General features: G+C 39.9%; 1 protein-coding gene across 2 annotated transcripts in view; it reads right to left on the bottom strand.

Annotated features, from left to right (window-relative positions):
* The window catches only part of EBF2 (EBF transcription factor 2), a 124,406-nt gene that overhangs the window by 14,812 nt on the left and 87,188 nt on the right, over window positions 1-22,406 (bottom strand). For both annotated transcript variants that reach the window (XM_065745147.1, XM_065745148.1), the window contains exons 7-11: window positions 20,579-20,660; window positions 10,810-10,927; window positions 8,888-9,018; window positions 8,225-8,351; window positions 250-338 (exon numbers count right to left, since the gene is read on the bottom strand). In XM_065745147.1, coding sequence (XP_065601219.1) covers window positions 250-338; window positions 8,225-8,351; window positions 8,888-9,018; window positions 10,810-10,927; window positions 20,579-20,660 — 547 coding nt within the window. The remainder of the gene's footprint in view (window positions 1-249; window positions 339-8,224; window positions 8,352-8,887; window positions 9,019-10,809; window positions 10,928-20,578; window positions 20,661-22,406) is intronic.

Genomic DNA, 22,406 nt, shown 5'->3' with positions numbered 1-22,406 from the left:
ATCTACCATCAACGCTCATTTTAGCAGTAAAAGAAGTCCACAGTGCTTGAGCAATAAGAGGTAAAAATTACTGGTAGCTGTAGAGTCAATGTGATCCAACTGTTGTTTGGACCTACAACCAATTAGTGAACTAACTTACGTTTAGATATAAGCATCAGTTAAGATACAATTTTCCCTCTTTATGAGCTATTTAAGAAGTGAAAGAAAATACTTACAGGGCTCAGCTGGAATGCTTAAAAATATTTTTACCTTAGCTAATCTTTCAGGGTCGCCAGGATGCCTTGGGATGACCTTTTGCAGTCTTTGGAAACCATAATCTATGGTAGGTTCATTTAAAGCTGAAAAGGAAACAGAAAACAATGTATTACATGATTATGTATCTCAGGCAATAAAAACTTGAAGTCTTGCAAAGAAAGACGATTTTCACAGCTTCTTCACTTCCACAGTATCTAGCAAGTTATGGTTAAAAAACAATAAAGCAAAAGCAAAAAATAAAAATAAAAACAAGCAAAAATTCCCATTCTGTATTGATTATCCACTCAGAAAACATGAGTACCATATTTGGACATCTAATAAACACATCACTCACCCTGCACACATTCTGCTGTCACAAACTAGGGTGCAGCTATTCATTAGACAAATTAAATTCTTTAATTGTATGTGACTATTATGCATACGTAGCCATTTCACTGCAACAATGATAATCTCTAGTGGATAAACCAAGATATTTTGACCCAGATCCTTAGCACAAGCTGGTGGAGCCCTGATGGCATCGCTGATAATTTCATAAAACTTCAGACACGTTGATATTCTCTACTTTGAGTCTGGCAGTAGTAATGAAGTTTCTGATTATTCAAAATTAAAATCTGAGTGAAATTAATATAAAAACCAACATCAGTTCTTTAGAATTCTATATGCTTATAGGATTTGCCTCTACTATGTTAGGATTGATAGTGTTCAGTAATAAAATTATACATATATGTATGGAATTTATTTATCCTCCAGAATATGCACTGTCATGTAAATGACACATTCATGCAAACCACATGCTTAGAATTCCGTGAAGCATTTAATGAGTGATACATGTAACTCCTGCAGCAATATCCTCACTCTTTCACCCTTTTGTACTGTTTTTCCTTCTTCTACAATTCTTCTGTTTTTTAAGAAAAAAAACTGGTGACAGCACAGTTGAAAAACATACCCAATTCCAAGAAATGCTGATGGCATTTACTGAATCTTCTGAAATATTCTCAACACCTTTCAGGATAACCATTTCAAACACCGGGAGAATTAAACTATCAAGTGAGACAGACTATTATACCGATCCGAATTCTCTGTTTATCTCTGTCTATCTTTGGTATAACAACATGAAGGTAAAAGGTCATATTCCCCACTGAGATACATTTTATATTTACTTTTTATTAAATAATTATGGCATGGCATGAAGTTTAAATATTACAGGAGATAATCAAATGGGAATTGTGAAGAGAAAACCCAGACCTGAGAATTTAGTCTTGGCTATACTTAGAATGTCTTTGCTCTCCACTGGGAGCCATTCTGGTTTGCTTAAGGAGTTTAATAATACACATTTCAACTGCCACAGAATCTACATCCCATTTGGGAAGAGGTTTTTTTGAGGGGGTGGGTTGTTTTTGTTGGGTTTTTTTGCCAATAATCCTGAGAATTATAGGCCAATTCTCCCAAGAGCCTATACATCATTGCGTACCATTTCTCTTCTTGATTACAAGTCTAATGAGTTATGTTGCATTTTTTTTTTAGATCTAAGCAAAAGCAATGCAAAATATACCAGAATTATAACATATATACCATACACATGGCTGACTAAAATTAGCTGATGGGAATATACAGCATTCTACTTCAGGAAAAAAAAAAATCGACTGTTAGTCAACAAACATTTTGCCAAAGTACTGACATGGATTATTTTTATTTTAATTCTGTTTAAATAGATAAATAGCAACAAATAATTTCTCACCAATGATGTCGAACTGTCTAAGAAGAACTCAACCACCTTAAGTCAATGCATACATTATGCCTCTTGTCACAAAAGGTTTTCCATACAGTTTGCACTAAAAAGATCACTTCTAATTTTACTATTAATGAAAGAAAACTATCTCCATCATGAAATCCTATGAAGAAACAACATACAACATTTCTGGAAGTAGACAGTACCTTTTCAACAGAAGCTGCAACAAGGAGAGGTGAGATGCAGACTCTACCAGCAAGTTTAAACAGCTTCATCACAATACCACTTCCACTGAGAAAAGAACTATTGGATGAGTAGTGATTTTCTACGGGTTACAGAGACCATATGCCAAAATTATACCCAAATGCTTATTGGTTAATGGATTCAGAGACCATAAAGAGATCTGACATAGCAGCAGGCTGCTCATTATTTCTCCAACTCAGGTATCTGAAATGAAACTCCCAAGAAAACTGATTGAGGCACAGCAAAATCCCTTTGGCCACTCACAGATCCTAGGCACCAGGGGTCTCCTGAATTTCCCAGAACACAGCTGCAAAAAACTGTTCATGACATGAGACAGCATATGCAAAAATGAACACTCACCTAGTAAATAAACTATATTGTTGGTTAGTTTATAAACTGCACTCTAGCATAATTGTTTTAATAACAGAATTGTTAAGAGTCAGCAGCAGGGAGAGGTCTACACAGCCTGCCTGGCAATTTATGACAAGACCCAAACAGAGTATGGAGTAGTGCTGCCTCTTTCATATCATTACTTATCCTATATAACCCACGCTTTCATTTTAAATACAAGTCTCCAGTTAGTACGACTCACTGGGATACGAAAAAATTCTCTCACACTTGAACAAATGATGCCATGACATCTGTCTGCATTTGCAAAACCTGAAACAACAGCTCAGTCCCGTTCATCTCAACGGGGACTAACGCAGATACCCAATGATAACTGTGCTGACATTTAAAGTATTAATTATTTCACCACACATCAAAGCACATAAGGCTGGTGAAGGAAGAGGTTGTTTTGAAGATCTGCACAATTTACCATGAATGACAGCTCGTTCTGATATCGTGGTGATGCCCTGGGAGATGCACGCTCTCCCTCTCCACCAGTCAAAAAAGAGCTTCAGTCAAAGCCCATGGTGAAGCTCTGCAGCTCATCCTTGCTTTACTCTATGACGTAGAGCAAATACATACAAGCCCACTGTTGGCAAAGTATAAACGGGAAGACACAAGGTATACATACTTCTAGATGTATCTGGAACGCAGAAAGCTGAGCTAGGGGGCATATTTGATATTTAGAGTATGAATTCTAACCTTGGAGAGATTAACATAGAGAAAATAAAGCACCAGTGGTCTTAAAGTCTTGAATTCCAGCTTTGCACTGAGGACTACTGTCACCCAAAACAACAGTGAAGAGATGCTTAGTATTCACCCTACAGAATAAAATATTAATTTCCACACTGCTGACTACAGAAGCTCCCTTGCTATAGCCAACAGCAATTTTGAGCATTGGGAAGCATGTGCATCTGGTCAGTCTACTCAGAGCATTAGAGATCTAGAGCTGGAAGGATGCTACCAGAAGTATACACACCTTGTGTTACATTTGCTGTTTCAGTAGCAGCTTTCTCAAACACCACGCTCCCAACACAGCAATACCTTCAAATAGGCTGAAGCAGCATAGGAGCTGCTCTCTGCAAATGCTTTTAGATCACATCAGCTGTGTTCTGACCAAGTGAACTCACTCTTCTGATTTCTAGAGCTCACTGTATCCTTCTAAGCATTGCTCTCTACAAGCAGATAACAAGACCTTCTCAAATCTGCTTACAAGCTTTAGCAAAACAGTACCTCCTATTCTTGGTACCTGGCACAGAAAGTGATACACCACAGCCTGGGAATCCAACATATCCTACAGATTAGTTTATATTGCATTGCTCTGACAAGATAACTCCAGGAGGATTTTTGCTCAGCAAGGAGAATTATGTTCAAAATCTCCCCGATACACACATTTCCAGGTTAGCAACTCTATGACAAACTAAATGCAGAGCTGTGATAAAACTTAAGACATGAAAGCCTACGAGAGATATCTCCAGCTGGCGTAAACCAAGGTAAGCGTTATTAAAGTCAATGGAGCTATAATGGTGCTACTTACAGCAGCAGAGAATTTGAATTTGTGTAGTATTAAAGCAGAATATGAGGCTACTGCTGGATTAGCAGCAGGGAGTACAAGCCCTGTTTTAAGAGGAACTGATGATAGAGAAGTAACGCAGAACATGGAGGTGTATGTGTAACCTGCATTCACACCAGTTTAAGGTTTATATGGAGGATAACTTTCAATTATGGTGATTTAAAAACACACTTATCACTGTCACTATACTAACTACTGATGTGAGTTGCTTCAGCAACTGCCACTGCAAGTAACAATCCATTTCACTAGATTTTTGCTATACTCCAGTAGATTGTTAGACACCCACAGAATCCTATTGGCTTCACTCTTAGAAGGGTTTTCCATCTTGGATCTGTAGGGAAAAGTCCACACATCATGTTTGGGAGATGAGAGGAATTTGATGGGTGACTTGCAGCACCCTGAATGATAGCACTTAAGAGTGGAAATGCTGACAGAACCATAACTACAGCAATGCTAGCACAGCACACTTTGCGAGGAGCCCATTATAAATACACATTACAGGATGCATATGAGCTCCCATAACAGCTCCACTGTGGCATTCAGATTTACCCTTGAAATTTATATCTCATTTTTATACTCATCTTTTTAACACTTTATCATTTTCTTCTTCAAACAACCTGCATTGTTACTATTAGAAAAAAAAAAGGACCAAGTATAATCAGGTCAAACATTAATATTTGATGGTATATTAAATATTGAGGGCACAGACAGAGACACGCTTCACAATACTCAGATCACTGCTTTTCTGCTTCCACGTTTAGAAAAGCACTGGTGGTCTGGTGACTAAAGGATCTGCCTAGGTCCTGGCAGATCTATTTCCCTGTCTGTCTTCAGCTCTCCTGCACAACCACAGGCAGTGGTTAATCCTTCTTCTTCCCATGGCAGTGCCTCATGCATAGAATGGAAGCACACATCTGATGCAGTGAGGCCCTGATGAACCTTTTGAGGTCTGGTTTTCTATGAATAATTACCATTGCTATGCCTGTGATGTGCCTATAGCCAGCTGCTCAGTAGTTTTATATGACTTGACCCTTCGTACTTTCCATCTGAGGTTATCTCAGCACTTAATAATTATTAAGGACTTAATACAACATGACCCTGCTGGTACTGGGGCTGCTCGTTGGTGCTGCTGTTATTAATTCTGACAGAACTACATCTTCTCATGCTTTCACTTTGCAGAATTTCACACTCCCCAGTCTCCTGGGCTAGATGTTAATGTCTCTGCATTTCTTCAGCTTTTGCCAAGTGCAGGTTGGACATAAAGGGGATATATTTTGGGGAAAAATTCCTGTTTATAGGAAAAATTCCAGTATATGTTTTCCTGAACCACAGTTCAAGAAAGAAGTGGTCTTATTTGCCTCTCCAAGCTGTCCCACTCTCTGATATTTTGTCAGATCAAAGCTGTGTGACCACTTCATCACAATATAAAGCACTAAAAGTATCAAGAAAATAAGCTTCAGTTCTCACAAGACAATTTTCATTGTGGTGCACTGGGCTGCCTCCTCAATAATTAGAAAATGTATTGAACTTTCCTGTACAACAGTTTATATATTCATCTGCTCTACTCTTCCCAGCAAATACCTGCACTTCTGTGGTGCTACTGGGTATATTTGCCAGAGTGCTATGGTTACTGATATGGATACGCTGGTAGCTTCTTTCTTGTCTAATAATGTGACTGAGCTCTGCAGCCTTTCCTTCGAGGGAGGATTGATTCAGATCTCTCCTATGAATTCCCATTTCCACAAAGTGTGCTCTGAACTGTGCATCTTCGACGCCTCTATCTTAAATCTGGCAAAAAACTGATGGTTCAGAAGTTGTTGAGAGGGTCCAAAAAAGACTCACAAGCAGAAGGACCTTGACTGCACGAACACAGCCTGCCTGGGGTAGGGACTGGTGTTTGCTCACAGCAGTTTTCTGATATCACAATTGCAGAAAGAAAGAAAAAAATAATATTAAAAAGCCACCATGTTATTTTCATAGCTAAGAAGTTGTTTTTATTGCTATTAGCAGCAACAACCTGGGGGAATTGATTACACAGGTGAGCCTCTACCTAATAGCTGTGTTTATCATTTTGCCTGCCATGGTGGGAGAGCTGCAGGTTCTCGAACAGACAGATTGAAATGTTGTCTATTCTACCCTGGCTCGACATCTTCCGTGAAGTGCTGTTTTGTAACATATGGCAGTAAGCACCCACTCACTCCTCAGAGAATGCTAACAGATATCCCTATGCCAGCAACAGCAGTAACACAGGGATAGTAGATTTAACTTTCTTCTCTTCCACCAGCTCACACATACATCTTCATGTCCCTTTTCGTGGAGGCACACTAATTAATATGTCGAAAAACCACACTACAGTCTGACTCCAGTCCCCCTAGATGGTACAGGTAAGTCTTGCATTTAAGACAGCTTCACAGTAATAAATATATACATTTTCATTGACAGATGCACATTTCTATTTTACACATCCCTGCATCACTCCATTCTCAAAGCTCTTTTGGAACAGGTATTAACCACACTCGGTGAATGGCCCTCACTTTGTGTTGAAGAACTGTACAATCAAGGCCTAAACAAGCCAAAAACAGCATAGGAAAAATATACTTTTTCTATCTTTAATAGCAACTAAATAATTAATTTTCTCTCTCTGAAGTAGAAGCATCACATCTAAAGCTGCCCCTAACAGCCCTTTACTGCACATGAACCAACAACCTTTGGTGGCTTTGGCCAGTTATTGGTCAGGGAAAGAAGAAAATGTATTTCCAAAGCCTTTGGCCAGATCCTGATCTCACAAGTCCAGACCTAATTCCAGAACCAATCTGCACTGCTTCAGGGTTGTTTTGGTGAAAGATCAGAAGTCCTCATCTTCACTCAGTCAATGGATATAACTTTAATGCTTTCAACTGACCATGGGTCAGATCACGATCGTAATAAAAATAATCCTTTGTCAGTTGAACTTATATTTCTTCAGAGTATCACACGTCATTTAAGACTTAATTCTTGCTGCAGGTTTCTAGGTGTTCCCACATACAGAGCTAACAGTAATTTAGCATTTGTACTAATAAAGAACTTATAAAATGGCATGACAGGAACAGGAGTTTCACAAAGCATTCATTCTTCTTAAAGTCTCTGACTTCCACTCAAAGTTTTCCAGTTTTAGACAAATTCTAACTAGTTCACTCAACACATGGTTAAGGTTTTTCCTTATCATTTTTAATAAAAATTTCTTGGACCTTTATCTTTACTTTTAATTGATTTCTTTAAATTTGACCAACATAATACTCAAAGATTAGTTAATGAAGGTTGTTGGTAAGAAGAAGCCTTTAAAGAGCAATCGTCCCTTGGCATTTTGAGAAACCTGAATGTGATTTGTTGGGAGCAAGTCAACCTATTTAAATACAAATCCACTGGTACAACTGTTCTCCAAACATGGTTAAATAGGGTACAGAAAGTTGAGTGCACACATTTCATGACATCGTTGGCCTGATGTTCAACGAGCTGCTCATCTGCTCCCATCTGACTTTCCCTATCTGATCCATGGACTTCTCTCTCCATAACATCAGTGCTCTCCTGCTAGCTGAGGTGAACGCAGGGCACTAAACAAGTTGATAATCCATTTAAGAAGAGGAAAAAAAAAATTGTACTTATTTTCCACTCAGTTCATTGGCTTCTCTCAATACAAGACACTCCTTGTCCTCTGGGATTACCTTGAAAATGAAAGGTTACCCCCAGTGAGGGAGAAATGTAAACTAAATACTGCTATAAATAAAACATCTTCTGATATATAGAACAATGCTATCATGTTACTGTACAGACAAACCCACATGAACTCTATTCTAGAAGAGTATTAACATGCAGTAACAGTTTAACACCTCTGCACAGCAATGAAGCTATCCTATCCAAATGTCACAACTGACGGAGTAGCCTTCAAACAGCAAGAAGCAAAACACACAAACAAGCAAAGCACAGAGTTGTCAATAGTGCTTAACAAAACAAAGAGGCTCAGAGCTTGAGCTCCTCCAGTGCAAATCACAAGCACCTACCTGTGTAAATAAACCTGCCTGGGGCGCCTTTGCAAAACTGTTTGGATTTGTATGATAATGTCACTTCAACCACGCCGGGAATGTGACGTGGAGGTGTTTGAACTCGAATGGCATGAGGCGTGATAAGCTGGGAAACAAAAGGAGAGATGCAATTACACGGCTGTGTTACTCCCACTGCTTCCACCTATACCCTCCAAACGTGCTTTACAAGTAAGGGCACTGCTTATGGCTGTGTAGGAGATGCTATAGATTAGGCAACTGATATATCTCGTGTCGTTTCTTGTCTTCAGGAGAGGAAGAAGCATTTTAGGATAAACTGCCATCAAGGAAAAATAGTGTTACTTATACCCTCTATTTCTGGACTCAGAGGGAATTCTTTCTCCTTTACGAACTCTGTGTGCACTCCCACTTTCTTTACTTCTATACCTTTATGTGCTTCCAGACCCCTGGAGTTATTCAGTCCTATTCTGGATATTACTGAGCTTCAATAATATCATAGAGCAAGTAGCTCCACAGAGTAGATTTCTATGAATTTCCTTGAAGGAGTTTTATATCACCATTTCTGTAGCATTATTGGAATGGGTAATAACACTGTTCCCTCTCCACTTTCCAAAGAACATCAGTGTTCCTTCAGCTTGGTAATGGGGAGGTGCTCCTACCTACCTCACTCCATACAAGCATGGTTCCAAACACGACTTGAAGCCCATCAAAGAAGTTGTCTCCAATAATGATCACCATTGCTCCTCCCGTCGTCCACCCTTCGCTTGGGCTGATGGCTTTGATGCACGGTGTGGCTGAACAAAACCAGAAGGACAGCAGAGCATCAGAGAAGGGATCTACCACGCTGGGTGTAAACCCTTGCAGAAGATAAGAGCAAGTGACTTCTATGCACATTAAGCAGTCCTAAGTCTTGGGGGGCAAACCAGTAAGCTTAGGGAAGCTTCACCTGTCTGCTCCTGGGAGTTTCTGCACTGCTGCAGCTTCACACTGCCACGAATCCCCCAGGGCTGATAAAGGCCTAGGACAAGTCCCTCCAGCCACTCACCCGTGAAGGCTGCTTTTCCATTTCAGAAAGCCAAAATAAGTAAGTAAATAAATAAATAAATGCCAATAGATGCATGTTTTTCTGCCTTGCTAGTGTTAATTACTTGCCTATTCATTACCGGCACTTAACGCTGTGTCATTAAAGCCTAATAGGCCAACTGTAGTGGGTGTAAAAATGAAATGCTTTAAATGATCATGCAGAGGTTGCTTTTTTTTTTTTTTTTAAGAAAAACAACCCACACTCATTAGCATATGATCACACAAAAGCTAAACCCTGTGCAAAGAGACATAGATTAAGATTTATTAAGTTTATCAATGGGCAAGAGAGATACGGAAATATCAAATGTTTCCTCCAGTTCTTATCAGGAGACAATTTCTAATGATTTTCTTGGTTTTGTGGAATAGATTATTTTTTTCTTCTCTCTTCCATATGTTCAAGGCCTCTGGACTATACATCCCATCAGGAACCCAATATGGTTTCCAGGCCATAACCAAAGTCAATCCATCACTCCATTCCCAATGTTGACAGGGTCAGAGGTGGAGGGGAACTTTGGCAGGGCTCCAAAAACATGAGACTCCTTTGAACAGCCAGTCAATCACATCCAATCAGTCAAGGAAAAACTGGATGGCTTCCTAGGCTAGGAATCCTGGGATTTTCCTTCTACCATTTCACTGCCCGCTGGGGGAGAATTAACACCACTCTGAATTCTTTACTGATTCAATCATTTTCTTCCAGTTCATTAATTCTTCTTATAGGTTGATATAGGGCACATTTAAGGAGTGGGGCAGCAAAACATTATAATGAAATAATATCCTTGCTTGTCTTTTCTGCTAACATCACTAGCTCTTCTCACTTTCACTAGCTGCAGGGGAGGGAAAAGTAGACACAGATAGCATTTGCTAGTAATTTGGAGTACTGTCTGCATGAGAAGGTGGAATGCATTGGTAATGAACGCAGGAGAAGAGGGAGAGGAGGGGCCAACCACTCTGAGATGTAACAGACACAAGTATTTGTAATTACTTTAATACAGTCCAAAAACCATCCTGTAGACGGCCATGAGCCTTACTTAGCCAAACAAACTAAAATCAATTAGTGTCAGTTTCCTTCTGTGCATTGTTATGCTTTGCACATAGTTTGTTTAAGGGAACTAGTGACACTTTTTCATACACATCTTGTGCTGTAACAGTTCTGTTTAACTAAGATGTCATGTTGCCTAATTTGCCTGAAATCAAATCAATTCCAGCTGAAAAAGAAGTCTGAATTTTAGATAATACTCAGTGTTTCTGGGTTTTTCATCTCTGCGGGACAAACTAGTTAATGAATTGGGAGGGGGAGGAGGGAAGTCTGCATCTTAGATGTGAAGAGGACCATATTTTGCATGCAGTAGACACTGTTTTCCTGCCTTTTCCTTCTTTAAGCCCCCTGAGGTTCTGTAGCTCCCTCTTAGCTCTCCTTTCCTCTTGAAAACAAACAGAAACCAATGAATGGGTAACACTCTCTTGCATTTCATTTGCGTACTGTTCTTCATACAGCACCCTACCTTCAGAGGGGTCGAGTCTCCTTGCTCTCCGTCCATGCTTGGAGTTGTTGTGAACAAACATGTTGTCAGATACTGCCAGCACATGCCCATCAACATTCACTGTCGTGGATAGCACAACCTAGATATTTTCAAAGGGAAGAAAAAGGAGGCAGGTAAACAGCTTAGTTGGATACTCAGCTTATAAAGTATTGGTTATTCAATTTAGTTAAAATCTTATTCTGTTTGTAAATTGTAATCGTGTCCTGAAAGGTTTATTCTCTAGCAAGAATGGGAGAAAATATTTTCAGCCTTTAGTCTGTGTATTAATTCCATTTAACACAGCATCCTAAGGGCCATATAAAATCCTTAATGTATAATGAACCAGCTACTGCAGATGGCCCTAAATTTCGTTTCCTATGATGCACCGTAGCATAGCTGATGGCAAAGAGGTCTGTATACACCAACCAGGAGGACAGGCTGCAGAGCACTGCAGCAATTTGCCCTCTGATACATACATGCAGATTCAGAGCCATCTGCTGTACCGTGCACACATGCAAATACATCTGCATCTGCTTCAGAAAAAAAGGTCTCCATTGACCAAGCAAAAGAGAAACTCCTACGACGTGAAAAAAGTGCCTAATACAATGTCTGGTTTTTACATACACAGACTGAGCACTCGGAAAACACCTGAGCCTGAGCACCCAGAGTCAAGCACCAGATCTGAAAGCCTTGGCCTCCGTGGCTTTGCTGCTGGGCTCTGAAGGCATACGAATTCTTAGAGTAATTGAATATGTTAATGAATCCCACTTAGCTCTCCCTTTCAAACACCACGTCCCAAACTGTAAGTTGTAAAAATCCAGAAACAAACCTGTCTTTAAGCCACAAACTTTAAGGAAAAAAAAAACTAAACTAAACAATCTTGCATTTTAACGACTGAAAGAAGATGCATCTTGTTGAAACTCTGGGGTCATGGCCATTAGTTGGTGTAAATCAGCTTAGCTCTACTCAGCTGCCACACAGCAACAGAAACTCACAGCTATTGAGGATACGACCCTGGATGTGTTCATGAATTTTCACAGATAGAGCTGTCCTGATCCAGGTAAGAGAATGCCAGGCACTACTTGTTGATGAAGCAATACTCATCACACACCATGAGAAACCTCACCCCCCCGGCAGGATTTTGTGAGTTTAAGGAATAGTTTCTTTCTCGAGACAAGTTTAATTCATTCCAAAAGGCTCTTGTCATACTGTACTCTTATATTTCTCAAGCATTCTTGTCACAAAATGTGTTGCTTTCCGTGTGCCAACGGATTTCATCATTGCACATTTGGGTGGAGTGGGACTCCTATCCAGAGTGAACGTTTCCTGCATGACATAGCTGAACCCACTCAGATGCACTTCATTATTTTCCGTTAAACAATGGAAATAAATTTTAATCTCTCACTGGCCAGCACAGAGCGCACTGTGGCAACAGGGGAATAGGCCTGAATTATTCCAGTGTCTGAAATATTTACGACAAGTGTTTAAATTGCAACCAAATGTAAATCAGAAGTATATCATATATATACAGTTACATTATGTAATATATACATACCTGACCTCACATACACAAGGTATGCATGTGATAAATGCACACTCATGTGACCCCGGTATGAGATTTTTTATTGTATCTGCAGACTGTGAGTGTGCAAAGTCCGTTTGAAAACCCACTTGAGTGTCAGTGTTGCACAAAAAAATGAGTCCTATCTCAAGAGTAATAGCAAAAAATAGTCCACTGTATAGAACATAAGTGTTGAGCATCCACTATTCCAGCAGAAGGCCTCTCTCTGTGAATGGCTCCATTTCTATTTACCTCTCCCATTCGTCACAGGAGGGTCAGACCCAGTTGGCACTGCAACTGCTGGGCCCCATGGTAAATAGATGCAATCCTCAGGGATAGGACAAACCGCAAAGTGCAGATCTGGACCAGAATTTTAAGAAGTTTTGGACCTTCTTTTCAGTAATCTTCAAGGTACAACTGAAATTAGCACACGCCTTTTGTCATCGTTACTACATCATTATCAGTGCTGTGGAGTGAGAACATGCAAGACTACGGACATAACAAGGCCTGAGCTTCTCCACTTTGATTTGGTCATTCCTTCTTGGCTGGTGAAGATGGCAATCTAATACTGAGGATTAAAAAACAATGTTTTATGGATAAAGGGAAGAAGAATGCACATTCCGCTATGGTCTCTAACTCCCAGGCCCTTCCCTTTCACAAGCCAACTGCTTTCCCCCAGTGAGTATTTCCTGGGTCATGAAGGGTGACCCTTTCCATCTGGAATCAATCAGTCAACTCCTGACAACTTCCTGAAACACCTCACTCCATTTCCTGTTCTCTCCCCCTTCTCTCTTTCCCCCTGGTTTGCTTCACTCTTCAAAACTGCAGGCCACAGCAGCTTAATGTTAGAGGGTCAGACACAGTTAGACTCCAAAACACTACACAAGAACACCTTTGACCTTCAAAAATCTTTACATCTTAGCTAAACAAATCAAGGTCAACGCTTCTTACCATTACCTTGTTAACCATTTCTAGGATTTTTTTTTTCTTTTTAGCCAATACCTTTCTGAGCACATATTTATCAATAACACTTGTTCTCCTAACATTGTAAAACATCCCAGGCCTTTTTGTAGACCTTCAGTGCTGCTGAAAGGTGATGTGCAAACTTCTCCAGAGATTTAAATTCTCAGATTTGCCCACATCACTGGCAAATTATTGACAAATGTTTTGGGGTTTCTGTTTCCTGACCTGATGGCACTACTTCTAGTGTGTGGAAATTTGGCTTCTACACCAATTCCATTTGTGATCTTTTCACTAAAATCAGTAGTTAAGGCAAAATACAATTCTGAGGAAACGACCTGAGAACATCAAAATATGTCAGCTACATACTTTGTGCATAATACAGCGCATTCTGATAACTGTAGCTGAAGGCCAAATTTGACATAGATGGCATAAATAAGAAAGATTTTACGTTCCTAAACATCTGGATCAACCAGTCACCTCTGGTGAAGTTTCAGAGGACAACCACTGGAGCTAGAAACAAACACAGCAAAGTGTTCACTCATCCACCAACCATGGGTTCCATCTACAGCAGCAGCAAGGAAGGTGCAAGGCTTTAAGTGGGGCTTTCAGCAGTTCCCCAGAGTCTCTTTGCACAGCTCTGAAGCCACAGACCCGCAGCAATGATTCTGCAGCAGTGCAGAAGAAACGTGTGTGCTGTCACCTCCGCGATGCTTTTGTTTCCCACGTGCATTTCTGTAATATACTCCCTCCTGAAAAGCCACAATGAGGGCTCATCACCTCCTGTGACATTCAGCCAGACTGGGTTTAGGGCACTGCACTCAGGTTCCCCAAGCTGGACTGCCCCTCGTCCACTTCCCTGCACAGTTCAAAGTGTTGGTGTTACTTTACCTTAAAGATTACCTCTCTGACTCTCCAGTACTGACAGCACCAATCAGTCTAACAGTTCGTGTTACCAGTTTTCAGACTAAAATCTTCACCTCTGGCAGCAGCCAGTCTTCGTTAATGACTGCATCTCCTGCAGTAGCCCACTTGAAGGGTGGGTAGTGGGGAAGGCATGTTCTGCACATGCATAAAGGTTTCTCAATGAAAGGTTCAGAAATACTATAAATCCTTGTTCAGAGGCACTACAGTCTTTCCTTCCTCATCTATACCTTACATGGATACCTCATTAATATAAAGTATGCTCCTCTTCAAACTGCATACCCAGCATCTACACACGAAAGCTGTATCACTCACAGACACCTATTTAGACATATGGTACAAACATTCTAGGCACAGAGGTGTTTATTTACATGTAACGTATCTCATCACTGTGTAAATGATCTCTCTCAAAAAATTCCTGTTACCATTCCAAGTGTGGAAAAAATTCTTATGACACTGTACATCTGGAAACAATATTACATTCCTGATGCACTTTCCCTTACAACTCTCTAGTCACAGCACCATGTTATTTTAACTTTTCAGAAGAATAACTACTAGGAGGATTTTAAAAATTATTAGCCTTATTATTATTTTCCAGCTGGGTGGAAGAAAAGATGTCAGGCCTCATCGTGCTGTCTTCACTTGGATGGGGCTCCCATTGATGTCAACAGGCATTTGGGTCAAGCGAGTAATACAGGAGTACATGCTATGATATGTGTTTGCTTCATAGTTGGATTAGGAATAAGATAAACAGAGAAAAATGCCAGCAGCTTCACTCTGCTCAAAACTTCCATCAGATTCTTTGGGAAACCCTCTCTGATACCCGAAAACGGCAAGCTAACAGGAGCTCTGCACGTGGCCTTCATTTTCGGAGTGGGGCCTCCTGCCATTTTAGGGGCACTGGGTAGGAGGGAACTCCTGGGTCACTGTCATTCCATCTCCTGCTATTACAGACAACTAAACCATGCAGCCACTTCTAAACAATTGTCTTAAACCAGCCAAGCTTTTGCCTTTGGCTCTTCTCTGGTTTTAAAGCCTGTTTCTTCTGATGGTGATGGACTTCATGGTTTACAGCCTAAGTTTATTTGTAATCAGTTCATGCTCAGCACTAGTTTTGAAATTATTGTTTCTTATTCTGCTATACCTCGGGATATTTTCAGAGAACAGTTATGCCCTAGAGCACACAAGCCAAGTACCCCTCCCCATTCCACACAGCTCTCCAGTCCTGTACAAATCTCATTTCCATCCTGTTTAAAGTTAGTTAAACCAGTATGCTGTATTCCAGACAAGATCAGTGGAGTACACTGATATAAACACATCTTACTTTCTATCAGCAGAGCTTACCTAAGATGCAGTAGGATCTCATTTATGGTTTGCTTTAATGGATGATGCACAACTTTGGCAACCCACAGTGGCAATGGTCTTCAGATCTGAGTGAAGAGCTTTGAGTGGTTAAGTTGCAATCAGTCCCTCCCTTACACATATAGGCACTAAAATAACATCACCTCCAGCAAAGAAATCTGTCAGCGGTAGCTGGTATTAGTTGTTCTCATTTTGTATCTATAGCTGGATAATGAATTTCCCTTAATGACATTAGTCCCTGTAGTATTCATCTCTCTAGCAGAGATCTCAGTCCACATGCAGATCTGACTGTGGGGGTCCTTAGCACATTCTTTCACCACCAGTCTGAAAGTGATTTTGATTTAGTCCAGTTCTGTTTTCCTCCTAGCATCCCTTTCTGCTTCTTTACAGAGTACAGCATTCCTGAGTCACAGCATTATCTGACTGCTCTTACCCACATTATTCCTTCCTGAACGACACAGATCCTTTGGTGCTTCACACTGAGCCTGGCTGGGTGAACTCTCAAACACAGCCAGCTTGGCTCAGGTGCCTGATGATGAACTGATCCAACCACTCCGAGGTCAGGAAGGAAATCTCCCCAGGGAGACACCTTGTTATTTTTCCTTTCTCCCTGGAGCACCTAGAGGGGAATACTTGCCAGGAAACATTCCATGTCATGATTTCTGCTGAAAACAGAGGAGAGTTGCCAACCTTTCCATTTTCTATTTCTAAAAAATGATGTTGATTCAAAGATGACCATCATTAACATCACTGTTCTGTTCCCTGGTCCCATTCACAACCACAGCACCATAGGATCTGTATAATCAGTGTGACTGGATGCAGCAGAATTCCCTATCAACAGGAGGCTAATGCGTTAGCACCAAGTCTCAGCTGAAGCATTTGAGCTCAAGTGCCTCATCTTAATTCCACAGAATTATTGTCCCCCATTACACACCGGTCGTTACCATTAAGTGTCATTGGGCTTCAATCAAGTTCTCTAGGAGAACTCCTCATTAAGTGGAGGGCATCACTGTTTCTTTTTTAATTCTGTTCCTGGGAGATCACTCACTGTGAGTACAGCAGTGACAGTAATGAGAATACATATGAAAGCTCAGATTTGCAGATTAGTTGAATCCAAAGAGCGCTGTGTTTGAGCAGGTAACTTAAATATTCCTGGTTGGGTTTTTTTTGTTGTTTTTTTTTTGTTTGTTTGTTTGTTTCATTTTCCATCATTGGAAAATATTTTAACTGATAATCAATATTTGCTTCAGCTGAATTGGCAGGGATGTATTCCTCAATCTGTGTATGCATTTGGGCAGCCAACAAGTAACCATTAGTAATAGGAAGATTCCCTGTCCCCGCTGAAATAGCCTGAGTCACAATAAAATTATGTTATTACTGGATACATACTTAATAATGTTACATACTGAATAATCATCACACGTCCTTTAGATTCTGAGGTGCAACACTTTTCAACAGTAGAAAAACCATTAGATGGACAACGTCTAAACGTTAAAGTTGAGAGATTTTCATCTCTGAAGCTCCACTTAGTATCAAAGCAAATTTCAAACAGTTAATGTGATCACAAGGCAGCTGGTGTTGCTCTCCAAACTAAGGAGTTATTCTAAAAACAAACAAAAAAACCCCAAATAAACAACAAAAAACAACCCCCCAAACCCAACTCTTCAGGCATCTGGAACTGTATTGAATTTACAATGCGGCGTTAATGGAACCTTTCCACCCTTTTTTCCCCCCACCCCCAGTTTTTTCAGTGGGTGTGATAGAAATGAAATCTAATATTTAATTTAGTTTAATAAACTGTACGCTATTTGAGAGCTATATCTTCTATCTAGAAATACAGAGGCTGAGGCCAGGATCTGGATCCCAGCTCTCTGGAACCAAACCGAGCAGCTTCACACCCATCTCTAATCAGAAGCATTAACTTGACACACTTCCAGATATGAGTAACCATTCTTCCTTGCTTGGAGAACTCAATAAGACGCGTCGTACAGCACAATTTCCATGTCTCTTATTTACATTTCTGTCTCAACAACAAAGCCAGAGCTTTGGGCTTTCATTCCATCTCCATTATAGAGCAGAAATGTTTTGATGAGACCCTTTCAGTTCCACGTTTTCAGTAGCAAGGGGAGCTTGGAGACTGGGATTTTCTCTTCTCATTTTTTCTTTTTAAAGTATAAACAAAATAATAAAATCAGTAAAGTAGCCAACTGTACTGGCCTTTTTGACCCTGCTTTTACTCTGATCCCATGTTCTTGGGCAAACAACTGTACTTTCAAACCGAAGAAGCAATCCTGCCCATTAATTACAATGCCTGATGCAAATCTTAAAAACTAAACTGAAAATGACCATGTTCACAGTGCACAAGTGTATACTGCCAACATTTGGAACAACACCTTCTCTTCCACATACAACTTTAAGGGTAGTTGACAGACTATGCACAACAATAACTGGACAAAAAAGTATTTGCCTAAAATTAAGACATTGAGGGGGATCCAGAAGACACGGTAGACCATTAAGGAGAGCTCTTTTTTACATTACAACCATGGAAGTCATACTTCTATCCTTAGAAGCAACCAGGCAGACTGAAATCAGGCTCTCTTTGCAGTTCATCCTGGCTAACTTCCATTGGAACACTGAACGTTTCACTCCCAATGCATACAATTTTAGCAAGGGAACTATGTTTTTTCTTTTTTGTAGCTTTATTCATACATTCTGAGCTCCGTAGCCCAGAACCGAGCTCATCAACCAACACGCCCTGAACAAAGATTCTGCTTTCCCTCAAAACCTCAAACATTTTACAATTTGTTTCAAAGGGTTCATTCATGTAACACCGAAACAAAGTCTTGTCGACGTTTTGGTTTTTGACAGACAGATGAACCTAGAGGCTTTGCCTGATCTTGATTAACGTTGAGGTTTGAACTTAAACCTAACAGTGAAACTGGAAAGGATATGAATCCACATTGACTGCAAGTGCAAGAAGAGTTTAAGCAATCCCTGCAAAACAGAACCAGAGTTTTACTTGGCTCGTTTCTACAGGCTTGGCTGTTGTAAGGCAGAAAATCCAGGTTGGGAGGAGTCTGCCCCAGCTCACTTTTGCCTGCAATAAGCTGCTGATTTTGGTACAAAGATCAAAAGCAAGCCAATACTTCCTCATGTACAAGAACGCCAGGTGGATGGGCTGAAGGCATTCCATCAGTAACATATGCATGCTGTAAAGCTCGTTTTCAGTTTCACTTTTCAATGTCCACTGAAAATTTGAAGCTATTTAGATACTTAATAAAATAGCTATTTTTGCTACGGAGGTGCGGAGATCAAACAAAGGATAAAGCTGAGAGTAGAGAGAGATTTCCATTAAAATAAATAAATAAATGATCCAAAATCCTCTTGCCATTCAGCATCCACCTGAAATCAATGACTTTAGCTTCAATCACAATGTAGAGTATTCAGATGTGTCTGGATCCACCCTCAGCCATCCTAGCTGGCCCTACGATCTCCCAAGATCTGTTCACACATTACCATTTGAGTTTTCCTTTACTATCATTTTTTTGGCATTCATGGAAGATAATAGTGGTGGTTTATTTATTTATTTATTTATTCTTGATGGAAATTGTTGATTGAAATAAAAGTACAAATTTGCTAACAATGGCCACACCTTTCCTTTTTAATTATTATGACTTAATTTTTTGATGTCTTACTGTCTCCAAAAAACACAATGAGAAAGTAACTACTGTCTCATAAAACCACTGGTGCCAAATAACCAAAGTTGAGTGGGATTATTTTTTCTTATTTATTTCCACTGAAAACAAAACAAAACAAAATAAATTTGTATTTTTAGCCAACCCTTCTCTAAAATTTTTGGATATCAGAGTGGATTTTTGTTTTCATCAACCTGTGGTGTTTCTTTTATTTTGAAAAAAACATCCCTCTTGTGAAACGTTATTCCTAGTAAAAATATAAACCAAAATACATCATTTAGTGGAAAGTTTGACATGGGGCTGTAAATTCCTGTAGAGTTTTCACGTTGTTTCTAAATGAGGGAACTGAGGCCAGAACCCAATCACCAACCATGAGCTGGCAGACCTCAGGATGTCACTGCCCTCTGCAGACCTGATGGGTCTACAGGAGAGCCACACATCCCCCTACAGCTAAAATCCTCTTTGTGTCACAGATGGGTTGCAGTGAGGGAAGATAAAAATGGCAACAAGTAGTAAGACCATTTTACCCTTTTACAGGTAAAATAATAATTACACATAGCTGCTTAAAGATTAGAGTGCAGAAGAGGGACTGCGTCCGCCTTTCCTTTCTCCTCTGCTTTTAACCTGACACACTTCACCCCCTTCTGTGTTTTTATTAGCTGGTGTTCACAATACATCAGCGACAGCTATGATGAAACCAGTGGCAGATTTTACTGCAAAGCAGCTGGGTCATTGTCCCCTGGGTCTTGTTGCTTTCCTGCGTGAGATCTTAAAGTGACCATCGCTATTTGGGCTTTTTATTTTTATTATTATAATTATTATTATATTTTTTAAGAAGCTGACAGGATGGCGTGAAAGAGTTAAAAGGCAAAAGAGATGGGAAGAGAGAGTGTAGGGAAACGGGGAGATGCTTCTGTACCACGTACAGAGCTACTTTGAAAAATTCTGAGGCATCTAAGTATCACAAACACGATCCCTGCTGTGGGCAGCTGTATGTGCGAGTGCTTTGCCCGAGGGTGTCAAATCAAATATCCACTGCTGGTTGGTACAGTGCATCACTTCCCCTTGGGGATTCGGAGTGGGAAAAGAGAGAGGAGAGGGGAAAAAAAAGGTTTAACCACAACAAATGGAGAAAAACTTTAACAATATCCGATATGGCTTATCACAGACCGTCATCATATTTATTACAAGCAATGTTGTTGAGAGGAGAAAAAGAGAAAGAAAGAGACAGCTTAATGCTGAGGCTTACCTGGAACCGCCTCATATCTCGTGGGTTTCCTGCTGTTTTCAAACAATTCTGATTGCACTTGAGAAAAAATTTTAAGAAGAATCTGTAACGGTAAAGAATTGTGTCACTGTTATTAACCATAACGAAATGTGTGTTATGTTCTGTCTGAAAGTACACAGCAGAGTGATTTACATGGTGGTATATCAGCCATCCAGGACTGGGAGAACTCAGAAGAAAAAAACAGAAAATCCCACACAGCCAACCCCAACAAACAAAAAACCACACAGAAACACAGAAAAATCGGGTGAACTGCACTCAATGTGACTATAATCAACTCTGAGATGGGCTGTTAGTTGATGTAAGTCAACACATCTACTTTGATTTATCCCCATTTCTCCACTGCACATTTGACCACACGATTTGAGTCTGTTTCTTTATCTCTCCTGTGCATACAAGGTCTTTTTTTTTTTGCTGTCTGAATGGATTTTCCATGAAACAATATAGAGGGATAATGTTATTGTGAAAACTACAAAAACCGACAGGGCAACTCTGAGGCTGATAAGCATTGAAACTACATACAACATATAAAACAACATGGAGACAAACGGAGATCCCAGAAGAAGCTGATGAGATTTCATCCTGACAGTGTTTTTAGCTGTTAAGATTTTGGTAACTAAATCAGAAAAGAGCTCACATCAGAATCTTACACCGATTCTCAGAGAGGGTAACAAAAACACAAATGGAAGTAATAGGTGACAGCTCATGCTGTCCAAGCAGACAAACCCATTAACATCATACAAAGCGTCCGTGCCAATTATTTTTGCCTTGTCACTTGTATCTATCTTTATACATTATTCTCCCATCGAGTTTAGCTTGCTGTGTACGTAAGTTGAACCTTCAGGATGCTGATGGGCTCAGCCAGCACTATGCATTATAACAAACAGATCTTGCACTTCAGCAATATTAGGAGGCATTTTTCAAATTCGGGTGCTCTGCAAACCTTTCATCGGGATTCATCCCTTTATTCATCTGATTACATTTGTGAATTTCCGAGGTAAAGCAGCCAACCCTATGTGAAAAATCACAGTTGCTGGATTCAAAACGAGTATGACTTCAAAATTCAGGCAAAACAGGCAAAAAAAAAAAATCTTACAGATTCTTCATTCTATCGTAAGTGAAAATATTTGCTGTGACTCCTTTCTGCCAGTGCCTTTCCATTTGTTGGACAAAATGAGTTTAACTGCAACAATTAAAAGAGTCAGAGATTTTAAGATAGGTTTGGAAGGGAAAAGACACGGATATGAGGAAAAAAAAAGATACAGTTGAAGAATTGGTTCAGAATACAAAGAACAACTTATTTATTTATTTCTCTTACTGAGTGCTTTCCTTAAAAAAAAAAAAAATCAGCTTTTGCAGTAAGTTAAAGTCCCAGGTGAGCTAGGCCTATTTCCCTTTCTGTTACTATGACAACGATTTTTTACCGCAGTCCCTAAGTCCCTTCAGAACTCACACATTCATGCCTTGAATTAGAACTTTAAAGGAGAAAGATGTATATTTCCTAGGGTTTACCAACAACAACTGCCAAAATAGTCCTAACGCAACACAATAAAGCAGAAATTCACTTCTCCTTGTTATTGCTACTTCTTTGCATCACTTATGGTGTGGTATTTCTCTTCCATCTGCCCCAAAAATACAAAGAAATACTGAAGGATCTGATCCATTTAAATGTGGCTTGAACAAACAAAACCCTTTGCAGACCTCACTACAACCAAACCCATGAAAACAGCCCAGGGAACATACAATGACTGTCACAAAATCCATCCTTCTAGAGAGCACTTGTTTGCCTTAG

The sequence above is a fragment of the Cyrtonyx montezumae genome, unplaced genomic scaffold (genome assembly GCF_038088225.1).
Source record: "Cyrtonyx montezumae isolate F1298 unplaced genomic scaffold, pur_monq_1.0 scaffold_33, whole genome shotgun sequence".
Lineage (NCBI taxonomy): Eukaryota > Metazoa > Chordata > Aves > Galliformes > Odontophoridae > Cyrtonyx > Cyrtonyx montezumae.
Note: the sequence above shows the minus strand (reverse complement) of the source record. Positions and strands in the feature narration are given on the sequence as shown.